The sequence below is a fragment of the Maylandia zebra genome, linkage group LG5 (genome assembly GCF_041146795.1).
Source record: "Maylandia zebra isolate NMK-2024a linkage group LG5, Mzebra_GT3a, whole genome shotgun sequence".
NCBI lineage: Eukaryota > Metazoa > Chordata > Actinopteri > Cichliformes > Cichlidae > Maylandia > Maylandia zebra.
In genome coordinates, this window is record NC_135171.1 from 42,367,924 (window position 1) to 42,382,985 (window position 15,062).

Below are 15,062 nucleotides of genomic sequence, written 5' to 3' on the forward strand. Positions count from 1 at the left end.
GCAGCTCCGTGGAGTCATTAAATCCAATCCTCTCTGCCCTCTGAACAATATAACAAAAAACACCCGCTGAGTCTCAAGTACGATGCTGTGAGATGCGTCCCAGTTGGGGTTTATTACTGGGGCGGGTTTTGATAATTAATTTATCGATTGGCTTGAATAACATGATATCGATTCATTAAAATCCTGAATCGATTTTTGAAATATAAATTTATTTTGCCCAAAACGCCAGAATCTCAGGTTAAACCTCACAAAATTTAAACAACCACCAAAACAGTAAATGAGAGCAGGAACACGATTCTGCACGAAGACATAAACACAAAGGGGGATCTGAGGGGATCTGCGCCATCTCGATGGTCTGTTAGGTCCAAAGACGGTGGTACTGCCTGGGTCTGCCTTGAGCTGATCCCCGGTTGGGCCCTGCTGATTCGACTCCCTGAATGCTGCAGTTTTATCGTGGGGGTGTTGATTCCTGTGCATGAGAGTTTCTATAGAGAGGTGTAAATATGGGCTGTCTGGATACACGAATGTGATGAGGCTGAGAGCCATACAGGGGTAAAGGGGTGGGGGGATGGTGGGAGGGGTTCACATGATGGGTTTTCTGGTTTCCTCACTTTTTCTTTTTTTTTTTTGAGTTCTTTGTTTTGTTTTTGTTTGTTTTAAAAAAATTCTGTAATTATCAATGTTGTTATGCTATTATTATTATTATTATTATTATTATTAAAAAGAAAAAATATGTAGTGATCTGAATTATAATATTTGTGACTGTCTGAAGCAAAGTTTCCCAGATTCAAATCGAATCGATTCTAGAAACCAGTGACGATACCCAGTCCTATTTATTACTGGGATTACTGAGTTTTTCTGGGCTCCATCAGCACAGCTACAGATTTGATTTCTTATGACTGAAGGAAACTAAAAAATAAAAAGTGCCGCAGCCGTTTACACGGAGCACAAATATGAATCCAATTAACAATGAAACGAAGCTATTAGGCCTCGAGCTTTAAACCGAGGCAGCCGCCACGAGCGCACAGCAGCTGCATTATGAGCACCACCCAGACCGCCTCCGCCTTTTATACTTGTCCGTTTTTCCACCGAACGACGTCCAAAGATGAGCTCACAGTAAGACAACAATCCAACAGAGTTTCTGTAATGAGTCATAATGAAGAACGAAGGAAAAAGCTCGATGTGGACATCACGCAAGACAGACTCCAAGTATCCAGAGCAGGATGTCGAACTCTTCTTCTGCTGCGGGAAACAAACAGCTCACTTTGGTCTCAGGCCAGACCAGCGAGCGCCGCGTCAGCGTGAAGACGTTCAACGACACGTGTAACCTGTGACGTGCGAGCACGCCTCACTTTGAATGCCTGTTGCCTGTCAGATGATAAGAAACGAGTCAAACTCTCGACTGTCCTGTGATTACCAAACAACCTTTCTGCTCATTTTTGGCAGTAATCTATTTTAAAGTCAACAGTGAAAAAAATGGAATTTTTTATTTTTTTTATTTAAACCTTATAGTACATAGAATAGAATAGAATAATCCTTTAATTGTCCCACAAGGGGAAGTTTGGTTGTAACAGCAGCCAAAACGACACATATTACCATAACTGTTATTATTATATTACTAAATCACCTGAACGGTGGGTCTTTATCACCAAGAAAAGAAACAGACTCTGAAATAACTTTCAAGAATTGTCCACAGACTGGAGTCTTTGCTGGGCCAATTCTGGCCCCTGGGCCTTATGTTTGACACCCCTGATCTAAAGCAAAAAATGACAAAGATTCAGATCAGCTGGAGAGGAAAAAAAACCCCTCAACGGGGGCAGCTGTGCCTCCAACCTGAAACGCTGAGTATCGACCGAGTTCCACCAGAGGGTCGTTTATAGATTAAGTACAACGTGCACTTCTGGCTGAGTCAGGCTCAGGAGGCTCAGGAGAGCAGAAGGAAGGGAGCAGGAGACAGAGACAGCGAGGACAACACTGGGAGAGGTGAAATGATGAACTTACTCTGGAAACTAGCAATGGACAGATCTCCTGAAAGGCATGCAAAGGAGAAGCACAGAGAAGTCAGCGTCCGTGCAGGAGTAAGACTCGGGTGGGACACAAACAGGATTCAGCACCACGGACAGAGCTTCTGTCCCAGTTCATATTCACGACACAGTCACTACCACGCCCTCTGACTTCAGCCACGCCCTCCGACCCATGCCACGCCCTGAGTCTGACCGATTACTCATCTTTAACCTCTGGTGTTTGCACTCTCAGTGTACCACCCTCATCCATCCCTCAGTTTTAGAGACGAGGAGAGGGGTTCGAGCTCTGTGCCTGCGCTCTGTACGCTGACCCAGCAGATCATCAGCAGGAATAACAAACTGGGAAACACGAGCGCCCAAACCTGATGGGAGGCGTAGCATAGTGTAGTCGGCATGCTGGACGTAGAAGAGGCAGTGGCTCTATCACTCCGTCTCTATTCTGTGTTTATTCGGTCTCTACTGAATCTCTATTCTGTCCTTTGGGAGTGCGCTGAGAAGCTGGAAGGAGCACTCAGAGTGAGGCAGACAGATCCAAGACAGTCAGTGAAGAGGAGGAGGAACTGAGGGAAGCTACGAAGAGGACGAAGATTGGACGGTGCAGATAAAACACCTGTGCAGGTATGGAGACGTCCAGGAGAGAGGCTGGTGTATAACTGACCTAAAGTAATGAATGAATTTCCCCTTTAAAAGAATTTAGTGAGCTACTTTCCTTTTTGCACTGTTGTTATTTGAGTGTGTCGAGCAGTTTTATTGCATTTGGCTTTTATTTTTCCACCCTGAGCTCTTTAAAAACCCACTGAGGAGCGTCACAGAGTCAGTGAGGGGGTGCAGGGCAGGTGTTTTTGGATGCAGACGCTCCCATAAAGCACCGCAGGCTGCTAAAGTGCCTCCACGTGACGATCCACAGCTCGGCGTGCGAGGACCGAGCAGCGCTTCACTCTGAGAGCAGATGTTTCTGCATGATGTCGACGGCGAGTCGAGGCCGTCTGTGTTTTTCAGCACAAACACTGAAGCGCTGCAGAGCCGCTTCCTAAAATAAAACGTCAGTCTTCATCTCGGCACAAACATCACACACAACTTTGGTGATTCATTTCTGACGTTCACCTCCACAAACGCTGATGATTAAAGCCGTAAATCACAGCGAGCTGCGGCAAAAATAAACTGCAGACGAGGCCGCCGCCTCAATTTATTTATGGAAATTCATGAAAGAGCGAGCACCTGAACCGGGAGCGTGCTGCAAACCAAGAGGAGGAGACGGGAGCTGATGACAGGCATGCACAGACAGAACAGCAAAGAGCACCTACTCTGCAGACTGGGCAGGTTGGCATCCTCGGGTTTGGTTTTCAGCAGATGAGGGAGGCGAGTGTATCTGTAGCCAAAACCACAACCCTGAGGAAGAGAGAGGGATGAAGGTCAGCAGAGCTGCAGGGAGACAGCTTCTCTCAGTCAAACTGCAAAAACACTGGAGCGTCTGGAAGATGATCGCTGAAGCATCAGTGCTGATCATCTTCCAGACGCTGCTTTACTTCTTGCAGCACTAACACTTCATCAGTGCTGATTTCACTGATTAATTAACAATAAACGATCAATAAATGTTTGTGTTAGACAACAAATACTGAGCAAAAGCCCGAACACGTCACTGTATCTTTGTTAAACGGCCGTGATGACCTAAAGAACTGGTTAAACGCTGATTTTCATCTTAAAGAAAGACGCCATGTCTGCTTGTGCTGACCGGCCTCTCTCGACCACTCAGGGCGGTGCATCCGTCAGTCTGTTCAAAGCTTGGCTGTGATTGGTGACAGCCGCTGCTCCACTTTCACCTGAGGCAAGACAGCGTGAACATGTTAACCCTTTGCGAGCTTCATTTCGTGGAGGATTCCTATAGAGACTGAATGTGTTGGTGCATTAGTCTGAACACTGCGGTCTGCTGATCCTCAGTAAACACCTTCAGTTCTTTCAGCTGTTGCCCTTCATACAGGAGCTGCTTCTACTTTTGCTCCAGTCTCACTCCGACTCTCTGGCCTCGAGCTCAACCTCGTCATCCTGTAAAGATACTGTTCTGTTGTCGGCTTCCTGTGAAGCTCTGCTTCTTTTAAATGTGCTGCATGAACAGACTTCACCGTGGCCCAGAGCTGACGGCAGGATCGCAGCACCTGCTCATAACAGCTGAGCAAGTAAAATTGATTTATAGCGCTTTTCACAGATAAAAACCACAAAGTGCTTTAACACACAAGAAATGGAAATATAAAACAACGTAACTGTAAATAAAACAACATAAGAGGAAATTAATAAAATGCTTTTCTAAATAAAAATGTCTGCAGCTGTTTTTTAAAACAATGAGTCCGTGCAGCGTAGAGACCGTGGGAGAGACTCCACAGCCGTGGGGCGCTGCCACCAGCGCCTCTGATCTAATGACCGTAAAGCTCGAGAAGATGAGTGCCGTGTCAGCAGGTCTGATAAATATTGGAGACCATGCAGGGCCCTACATGGTCTCCAATATTTATCAGACCTGCTCTAAAGGTTACAGCTAAAATTTTAAAATCAAACCTAAAACTTACAGGCAACCAGTGAAGGGAAGCTAAAACTGGAGTAACACGAGACCTTCTCTTGGAGCCTGTTAACAGTCGCGCTGCAGCCTTCTGCGCCGTCTGAAGACGATTTAAGGCTGATTTGTTAAAACAAGTAAAAGGTTACAGTAGTCTAACCGAGAGGAAGTAAAAGCACGAATAATCACCTCAAGTTCAGGCTTTGACTCCATTAGTCTGAGTTTAGAAACATTCAGTAAATGATAAAAACAGTTTCGGACCGGCTGCTCGAGCGACAGCGAGCTGTCAGACATGGCACCGAGGTTTCTGAGGCTCGATTTTACAGGAGGGTCTAAGAAGCTGATACGCTGAGTTTCTGTCTTATCAGAGTTTAGTTGGAGGGAATTGTCATTTAACCGCTGGTTGATTTCTGTCAACCAATGACTTCAATTAGACAATTTATAAAAGTCAGAAATCCTGAAGGAACAGTACAGTTGGATGTCATCAGCATAGAGATGATAGGAGATATTTTTATAGCGCTTAATAATTTGGCTCGGGGGGAATATATAAAGCAGAACTAGAACTGGACCCAGGACAGGTCCCTGAGGCTCCACGATTCATGAACAGTAAAAGATCTCTCACACAAATATGACATTTTAAAACAACAGCAGTAATCCCAAACAAGTTCTCGAGTCTGTTTATCAGGATGCTGTGATCTACAGCATCAAAAGCAGAGCCGAGATCCAGCAGGACCAGCACTGCGTCCTCTCCAGAGTCTGCTGCCATCAAGACATCAGTGGATACTGTAAGGGAGGCCGTTTCAGTGGGATGCAATTTACAAATACCAGACTGGAAAGTGTCCATAACTGTTTCCTGGATAAAAATGCAGTTAAGTTGTTCTACTACTACGTTTTCTAAAACCTTCTATATAAAAGGCAGTTTGGATATTGGCCTGTTAGGAGTGTGTGTGTGTGTGTGTGTGTGTGTCTGTCTCACCCTCCACAGTCTGACCAGGATCCAGTTGGTCTGGGCCCAGGGTCTCTGCTCGTACGGAGCCAGCAGGTTCTTCATCATGGCCACTCGCCTGGAATCAGACAGGTGAGCATCAACACGTCACTTCCTGTCAGCTCCGACACATAAACATCATTTCAGTGGGAGCAGCTGTTTCCATGACAGCTGAACAGCTGCTCTGATGCTGCTAACGTCACCGCAGACGTTGAGTGAGCAGAGCTCTGGCTCGGCTCGCACATCAGGCTCGATTACAGCAGCTAAAAAGGCACAAACAATAAAAACAATGCACCCACTTCTCACCCAGCTGTCAGAGTGCGAGCGTGCTACACGTGGAGCGGACTAACACACAGCCCGAGGGCGTGGACCGAGGGAGGAAGCGGCGGCGGCGGCACGCATCGTGCAACTTCCCTGTGAGCAGACAGAGCTGAGGGACGTTTAATCCTGACTGATGCTCAGAAACGATGCCGTGTGTCGTTTAGTGTAAGGAGACAAACTAGGCCGCTCATCACGAGCTGCACGCCGGACACACGTTGATCCATCAGCTGTGGCGAGCTGACACCACATGACATCAATCCCTTCAGGAGCTCCGTTTGTGAGCGCAGCTGTTATTCACATCAGACTGCCCGCCGTCTCTGCCGACGCCCCGCTGCTGGTCCCGCCCTGATGTTTGAACCCTGCCGGCAGGTTTCAGGGTCAGAGGTCAGATGAAAACAGCTCTCAGAGTGGGTGTAGTGCATGGATCCAACTACACCACCCCACAAACTCCAGCATGTTACAGAGGGCACAGCGTGGCTTTATTAAACCCTCTAACAGCCTTAAATGCTGCCAGCCAATAAGAATCCACCATTAGCAGATTTAGACTTTCTATTTTAAATGCGTCTCATCGCAAAGACTCGAGCGCTGCGTCCGAATTCACACAGGAGGGGAGCCGCTGGTATTTAATGTGGCATGCTGATTGGTCGGTTCAAAGACAACTGGAGCCACGGGATTGGACCGCTGCAGGACATGAGCTCACGGCCGCCCCTCTCGGTGGAGCAGCGGTTAGCGCCATCGGCTCACAGCAGGAAGCGTCTCCCCAAGGTCGCAGGTTTCCTCCCACACGCCAAGCACGCGCTCGTTAGCTTAACTGACTGCAGGTGAGAGAGTGAGTGGCGAGTGTGCGTCACCCGCGATGGACTGGCCACCTGTCCAGGTGGGATGGGCGAGTAAGTGTTTACTGATCACTGAAGAGCAGCAGCTCAGTCACCCTGAAGGTTTTTCTGGAAAACAATCAAACCAGACTCACTGCTCCTCCGGGATCCTCTCCACAGCCCTGAGGGATTGTGGGTAACAGACGTAGCTGGCCAGCGCCTGCATCAGAGAGTCTTTGATATCTGTGGAGAGAGAGCAGATCAGAGATTCAAAGACAGCTGGAAAAATAAACATTGCAGCAGGAAAACAGCTTTACTGCGCGTGTGCAGCAGCGCCCCCTGCTGTTTGCTTCCAGGTCGGTCTCACACACACGATCAGTTACACCTTTCTAATGACACACTGTTATCAGCAGGCTCTCACTTTCCCATCCTCTACCCTTCCTCCTCCTCATCTTCAGTCTCCTCATTAAAAATGGCAGTGAGGCGCGTCTAAGCCATTACATCCACTCAGTCTCCTCCGCTGTCCTCCAGCAGGACTTCATAATTAACAGGTCCCGCCTCGCCGTTTGGACCAGACCGCTCGAGGCCGGATTTCCCCGCACGGCGTTTTATCTCAGATGATGGATGGAACTGCTGAGCTCATCATTTCTGCTGCGAGGCGTCCCGCGGTCCTCGGGGGATTCGGTTCATTAGTTATGGTGGGCTCCAGTGCTCGCCCTCCGTCTCCTCGTAGATGCACGTTCGGTATGAATGTGAAGCTGCTACGTCACCTCGTTCAAGTTATCACATTCACACATCCCCGGGCGGGCGGTGTCGACGCCACCCCATCAGCTGTTTCCAGGCGACGGGTCACAAACCGAGGCTAAATGTTCCGTCCTCAGCCTGGATCCAGATCAGCTCTCTGGATTACACCAAGAGGATCAGGAACCTTTGACTGTGGGTGGGACCCATGTGACCTGCTCACACGACACCCTCCTACAGTTCTGGCCAACATGCAAACATCTCCACCCCTGTAAGGTGGTCATTCATAGACAAGAGATAGTGAGGGGCTCAGAGGAGAGCCGCTGCTCCTCTATATGGAAGGGAGGCAGTGGAGGAGGTTCAGCATCTGACCAGGAGGCCCAGCACACACAGCTGGAGATTACAGAACCCACAGAACAGCTGGAGGAGGTGGAGGTCCAGGAGTGGGTGGGTGGAGTAAGTGTTGACCACCCAGCAGGGGGCGCTGCTGCACAGAGGGGCTAGCTTCCTCTGACTGGAGCTGATCTGCACTAAAAGACAAACACGAGTAGAGCAGGGCGATATGGCCAAAAATATTTATCACGATATATATTTGAAAATTTGCGATAACGATATAACTGACGATATAATTGATGCGAGACAAAATACAACTCCACAACATTACTCGCGCAAAAAGACAACCTTCCATTTATTTTCACTTAAACAAGAAGCTGGTTTTTATGTACATTAAAGCTTTATAAAAATGTAACAGTGCAAATGCAAATTCCTTGCTGAAAGTTTAACCAAAAGGCATTTCCAGTAGAAATGTGCTGACATATCCTGAGCATAACCATGTATAATATCCACTGAAGTTAAAAAGAGGTGCTTTGCAACATTAAACTGCAGTGTGCAGTACGTATTTTTCAGACCATAAGGTGCACGGGATTATAAGGCACATTAAGCGAAACAAAGCAGTCAGATAAATCAAACTTTATTAAACTCATTCTTCTTGCTTCCTCCACTTCTGTACCATTGATTCATTAATGTTGAATTCTCTGGCAGCGGCTCTATTCCCATGTTGTTGCAGTATATTAATGACTAACCTCGTATTGTGGATGGATTATCTCAGTTGTTCTCCTGACTGAAGTTTGGTCCGTTTACAGCATCCTGCCATGTGATTGCATTTGTCTCTAACTATCAGGAACCTTCACGTTAACTTTTATAAGTGGAAAAGTGTTAGTGTTCGTCCTCCAGCTTCACTGTTTATGTTATGCTAACATAGCTGTGTCGCTAGCGATCACGTAGCACATCATTATATACCAGCTAGCCCAACTTCAGTAACCCTACAAACGTCACTGCTGTTTCGTTTCCTGTCTTCATTTATGTTGGAAGTGATAGCAGAGCTGTACGTTTGAATTTTTTCAGAAATCTCTCAGTCAGAACATACTATATCATGCTTAGGTAACTAGCGAAACTAGCGAGCTAACTTCCGCTAGCTTCCTGCTAACTTCTAACTCCGTTAAATGTAATAACTTTTGTTTTCATGGATGCCTGGAAGTTAAACTTTATAGTTACACCTGGTAAAGCAGCAATGCTGATCGTTTTATTAAAGATGAAAGAATTTAGACAGTTTTTAACTCTCAGTGATGCTGCAGTGTTGTTTGACCTGAAGCATACGGAGTTTAGGACCCAGATTACTCCCAGATTTAAGAGCATCTTAGTCCGACAAATACGACAATAACAACGGCCGCTTGCATGTTCTGCAAAAAAATGTGCTTTGTTGTGTATCTGACGGACAAACACCAAACCAGTTCCACATCACTGAAGTTGCACCATTTGTACAAACCAATTCTGGTTCATCTGTTTCACTCAACAATCGGCCATGTGCGTATGAAAACAAAGGCACTGCGCATGCGCGTTTTACTCCCATTCTATCGCGATATTTCATTTTCCTATCGTTGCCTAACATTATACCGGTATTACCGTGAACGGTATAATATGGCCCAGCCCTAAACACGAGTACAGAGAAGGACACGCAGACCGGGGACAGATTAAAGGAAAAGCCGTCCTAAAGGGTCAGGTGTGTGCTCCACCTGAGAGTGCTGCACAGATCCACACCACCCTGTGGGTGGAGACACCAGCAACATGCAGTGAAGCTAAGCTTGTTACAACTGGCCTCACTTTATAGAAATAAGGTTTTATTCTAAACAGTCTTAGTAAGAACTGAAGAGGTCAAGAAGGAGAGCGCCCTCCAGGCCAGTGGAGGCGTGTCTTTAATTAGAAATGAAGCTTAGTGTCCCGCTCTGCACTGCGAGGGCAGCAGGACCGCAGAGAGTCGGACACATGAATAAAAGTGATCTCAGAAGAGGAGGCTGCCGATTCCAGCTGCTCTTTACTCAACTAGAATCAAAGGTGGACCTGTTCTGGCTCGCTATGATTGGATGAAAACTGTGAGGCGTGACCCATTTTTATGAAGTGGTGCCAAGGTCAGGGTTTTCCTTTAATCTGTCACATCTTTATTGAAAATCTCCCCGAGACAGAAAAATGTTATGTGTGTGTGTGTGTGTGTGTGTGTGTGTGTGTGTGTGTGTGTGTGTGTGTGTGTGTGTGTGTGTGTGTGTGTGTTACCTGTCCCAACGATGCGTGGATCTGCAAAGTGCTTCGCGAGGATGGCAGCGAGCTGAGTCAGAGTTTCCTCGTAGCCTGAGGGAGAAAGATAAAATAAAGTGTGTGTGTCTGTGTGTGTGCGTGTGTCTGTGCGTGTGTCTGTGTCTCTGTGTGTCTGTGTCTGTGCGTGTGTCTGTGCGTGTGTCTGTGTGTGTGCGTGTGTCTGTGCGTGTGTCTGTGTCTCTGTGTGTCTGTGTCTGTGCGTGTGTCTGTGCGTGTGTCTGTGTGTGTGTGTCTGTGTGCGTGTGTGTGTGCGTGTGTGTGTGCGTCTGTGTGCGTCTGTGTGTGTGCGTGTGTGTGTGCCTGTGTCTGTGCGTGTGTCTGTGTCTGTGCGTGTGTCTGTGCGTGTCTGTGTGCGTCTGTGTGTGTGCCTGTGTGTGTGCGTGCGTCTGTGTGTGTCTGTGCGTGTGTCTGTGTCTGTGCGTGTGTCTGTGTCTGTGCGTGTGTCTGTGTCTGTGCGTGTGTCTGTGCGTGTGTCTGTGCGTGTGTCTGTGCGTGTGCGTGTGTGTGCGTGCGTCTGTGTGCGTCTGTGCGTGTGTGTGTGCCTGTGTCTGTGCCTGTGTCTGTGCGTGTGTCTGTGTCTGTGTGCGTCTGTGTGCGTCTGTGTGTGTCTGTGTCTCTGTGTGTCTGTGTCTCTGTGTGTCTGTGTCTGTGCGTGTGTCTGTGCGTGTGTCTGTGTGTGTGTCTGTGTGCGTCTGTGTGCGTGTGCGTCTGCGTGCGTCTGTGTGCGTGTGTGTGTCTGTGCCTGTGTGTCTGTGCGTGTGTGTGTCAGTGTGTGTGTCAGTGTGTGTCAGTGTGTGTCAGTGTGTGTGTGTGTGTGTGTCTGTGTCTGTGTGTGTGTGTGTCTGTGTGTGTGTGTGTGTCTGTGTCTGTGTGTGTGTGTGTGTCTGTGCGTGTGTCTGTGCTTGTGTCTGTGTGCGTCTGTGTGCGTCTGTGTGTGTGCGTGTGTGTGTGCGTCTGTGTGCGTCTGTGTGTGTGCGTCTGTGTGTGTGCGTGTGTGTGTGCCTGTGTCTGTGCGTGTGTCTGTGTCTGTGTCTGTGCGTGTGTCTGTGTCTGTGCGTGTGTCTGTGCGTGTGTCTGTGTGTGTCTGTGTGCGTGCGTGTGTGTGTGCCTGTGTCTGTGCGTGTGTCTGTGCGTGTGTCTGTGCGTGTGTCTGTGTGTGTCTGTGTGCGTCTGTGTGTGTGCCTGTGTGTGCCTGTGTGTGTGCGTGCGTCTGTGTGTGTCTGTGTGTGTCTGTGTGCGTCTGTGTGCGCGTGTGTGTGTGCGCGTCTGTGTGCGTCTGTGTCTGTGCGTGTGTCTGTGTCTGTGCGTGTGTCTGTGTGTGTCTGTGTGTGCGTGTGTCTGTGTGTGCGTCTGTGTCTGTGCGTGTGTCTGTGTCTGTGCGTGTGTCTGTGTGCGTGTGTGTGTGCCTGTGTCTGTGCCTGTGTCTGTGTCTGTGCGTGTGTCTGTGTGCGTGTGTGTGTGCCTGTGTCTGTGCGTGTGTCTGTGTCTGTGCGTGTGTCTGTGTGTGTCTGTGTGTGCGTGTGTCTGTGTGTGCGTCTGTGTCTGTGCGTGTGTCTGTGTCTGTGCGTGTGTCTGTGTGCGTGTGTGTGTGCCTGTGTCTGTGCCTGTGTCTGTGTCTGTGCGTGTGTCTGTGTGCGTGTGTGTGTGCCTGTGTCTGTGCCTGTGTCTGTGTCTGTGCGTGTGTCTGTGTGCGTGTGTGTGTGCCTGTGTCTGTGCGTGTGTCTGTGTCTGTGCGTGTGTCTGTGTGTGTCTGTGTGCGTCTGTGTCTGTGCGTGTGTCTGTGTCTGTGTGTGTGTCTGTGTCTCTGTGTGTCTGTGTCTGTGCGTGTGTCTGTGCGTGTCTGTGTGCGTCTGTGTGCGTCTGTGTGTGTGCGTGTGCGTCTGCGTGCGTCTGTGTGTGTGTGCGTCTGCGTGCGTCTGTGTGCGTGTGTGTGTGTGTGTGTGTCTGTGTGTGTGTGTGTGTGTGTCAGTGTGTGTGTGTGTGTCTGTGTGTCAGTGTGTGTGTGTGTGTGTGTGTAAAAAGTCTGCTTGTGCTTGTTTGTGATGAGCAGCAGAGTCTGTAGTTATAATGATTATAAACGGCGTCAAACACACATTCAGGCCTGTGAGGCTCATTTAGACCATTGGCTCTCAAACTGGGGTTCACGGACCCCCAGGGGTCTGCAAGCCACAGATTGGAGGTCCACGAAAACTCGTAGTGGCTCGTAAATACACGTGCATCATCCGGGGTCGAGCTAATTACTACAAATATTAATAAAATAATAGTAAAAGTCCGTCCACTTCATCAAGTAACGCAAACGTCAAACCAGCTAAAATGAGACCGTATGACCTCAGTGACCTCGAGTCGGCTTTATCGAGGATGGAAGTGTCTTCAAGTACTAACAAATGAATCGATGAAGCATCTCATCACAAAGCCCATTTCATCTGCTACTACTGCTGCTAAAGAAGCTTTGCCCTCTTCTTTCACAGATGATGGTGTCATTGCGCGTGAATGGCCACATGGTGTGCCCATCAAAATCAAAATACTGCGCCGCCCTGTCTGCATGGGTTCCCAGTAGGGCTGAAGGTCCGGCTCCCACATACCGGCGGCCCGTTAACGACTGACAGATGAAATCATCTCGTACGGTTGACACGCCTGCTCTAGAGTTCAGGAAACGCCCTGCTGAGGTCAGAGGAGAAGGGCAGACTGCTTCGAGCTGACAGGAAGTCAAAAGAAATAACAGCTAATCGATAACCAATAAAATAACAACTCGTTATAACCAAGGTGCGCAGAAGAACAGCAGCAGATCACGCCGTCTCACTCCTGAAGCTAAGAACAGAAAAAACAAACCGACCAATCTGGACGTCTCCTTACGTCTGCTGCGACGTGGTCGGCTCAGAGGTGGGGAGAACACAACCAGCCCGCCTGTGTGAGCGGTGCAGGCTGTGGAGGTGCGATGCTGTGGGGAGACTTTCAGCGCAAGCATCGTTTAAACACACAAACACGAGACGGGAAACAAAAACCCGACGTCACAGAAACGGCGTTAACCTAAAACAGGATCAAACACTGAAGCACAGCTGGACCACGACTCGCGCAGGTGCACCTGCAGACACCTTCGACAGGTGAGGTGGAAAAGGGAACGCTCGCTTGGCTTCACAGCAAAGACTAATACAAAAAAATAAGTCTTCCAACTGTCTTCCATAACAACCCTGATGAAGCGCGCCCCGCCCGTTCAACGACCTGCCTCAGGTCAAACATCACCTGCAGGCTGGGTGGGCTGATGGTTCGCGGTGCTTACCGGGCAGCTCGTCCATGCCGTTAGCCGGGCTGAAGTAGTTCTTCAGGGCGCTGTACGCGTTCATGGCGACGTTGAGGTAGAACTCTGATGTGAAGGCGAACAGAGAGCCGGTGTTGTCGGCGTGCTCGATGGTGCGGATGCAGACACACAGCAGCCAGTAGATGTCCAGCATCTTCTCCTGGAGACAGCAGCAGCACACAGCTCAGAAACAACACAAAATCCACCATTTAATGCGGATGCACAGCGGGCGGAGCGGCCTGCTCACCTTGGAGTAGATGGTGGCGTTGATCCAGGCCAGCCTCCTGCTCAGGTGGTTCAGCTTCTCCGCAAAAACCTTCTGGCTCTTCTGGAGCTCCTCCAGGATGTCGGCCCTCTGAAACAGACACGCGATCATTAAGCAGCCGAGCGTCCGTGCCGCGTTCGGTTACTCCGTTATTCCCTGGACCGCAGGAGCAGAGACGCTCCCAGGTGATGTGAGCAGGTACGTGTGCCTCTGATCTGACATGATGTGCACGCTGCAGGTTTCTGGTTCCCTGCAGTTAACGAGGACATACACGGCCTGACTGAGGCCCTCGCCGATCGCAGGATGCATCGCTCCTGATGGGGGCGCTCCTCCGACTCTTCCCGTCTGCCTTCAGAGAGCGAGTTTACTCCGCGGCACTAATGAGAGGAGCTTCTGCATCACGACGGGCTGACAGCAGCGCGGCCAATTACCTCGAGAAGAGCTCCGACAAACAAAAAGCAGTGCGTCAGATTTATTAATGAGGACGGACCAACAGCGGCGTTTAAACGAGGGTTTCTAGATTCAGTGGGAAACCAGAGGAGGCCTGTGACCTGAATAAAGCCTGAGCATGAGTCTCACTTCAACACATTTGAGTTTAATAACTACAGCGAACATCAATAAAGAAATCCTGCAGAGAGAACGACATGAAAACACGAAGCGTGGCAGAAAATGAGGGCCTGTTGGTGGGAATGCGTCGCCCCAGTGAGGGGTGGAGGGGCGCGTTAACCGAGCCATCCCCCCTTTCACTGAGAGATGCTCTTTTGTTCTATCGTTCGTGTCGTTGGACGTGATCCAATCAGAAGTGATCTCATGTCAGACAGAGAGCAGACACACGGACACCTGCTGTCGAGGAAAATCAGAGGCTCTGTAAACCATGAATCCAAAGCTAAGCAGTCGTTTTTGTTAGCCTGCAACAAAGGTCTTTCTCCCACAGGGGGCGCCACAGCCAATCATCTGCCTCCGTCTCCCAGCATCCATGAACCTCCTGAGCTCCTCTCTCCCACTGCAGTGATAATCTGTCTAAAGCTGTCTGACTCGGTCAATCAGCCAATCAGGTCCCACTGCTGACCCCACCCACCTCACCAATCTGAGCCTTGGTCTGAGTGACCTGAGTGATGAGGGTCACTCAGACCAAGCACTGCTTCTAAAACTCGCCCTGATGTCCAGCTGAGGCGGCGGTGGCACTCACTCTGGCGGGGCAGCGGGCGATCTTCTCCTCCGTATCCTTCAGCGCCACGGCGTACTCATGGACGTCGTCCGACACCACCACCATCTGAGAGGAGAGACACATGTTAGCACGCTGCTGAGAAAAACACTGGAGGCACGAGCGATCTAATTGGCTGATTGTCACAGCGACCATGAAAACTCGTCATTAGAGTCTGACCACGCAGCAGCTACGTGATGGAAACGCACACGTTACAG

General features: G+C 49.3%; 1 protein-coding gene across 1 annotated transcript in view; it reads right to left on the bottom strand.

The window, feature by feature from the left end:
- Positions 1-15,062, bottom strand: part of rnf123 (ring finger protein 123) — a 111,151-nt gene that overhangs the window by 76,500 nt on the left and 19,589 nt on the right. Inside the window, exons 25-31 of the mRNA XM_076884394.1 lie at positions 14,830-14,913; positions 13,623-13,730; positions 13,358-13,535; positions 10,039-10,113; positions 6,846-6,933; positions 5,546-5,633; positions 3,329-3,413 (exon numbers count right to left, since the gene is read on the bottom strand). Coding sequence (XP_076740509.1) covers positions 3,329-3,413; positions 5,546-5,633; positions 6,846-6,933; positions 10,039-10,113; positions 13,358-13,535; positions 13,623-13,730; positions 14,830-14,913 — 706 coding nt within the window. The remainder of the gene's footprint in view (positions 1-3,328; positions 3,414-5,545; positions 5,634-6,845; positions 6,934-10,038; positions 10,114-13,357; positions 13,536-13,622; positions 13,731-14,829; positions 14,914-15,062) is intronic.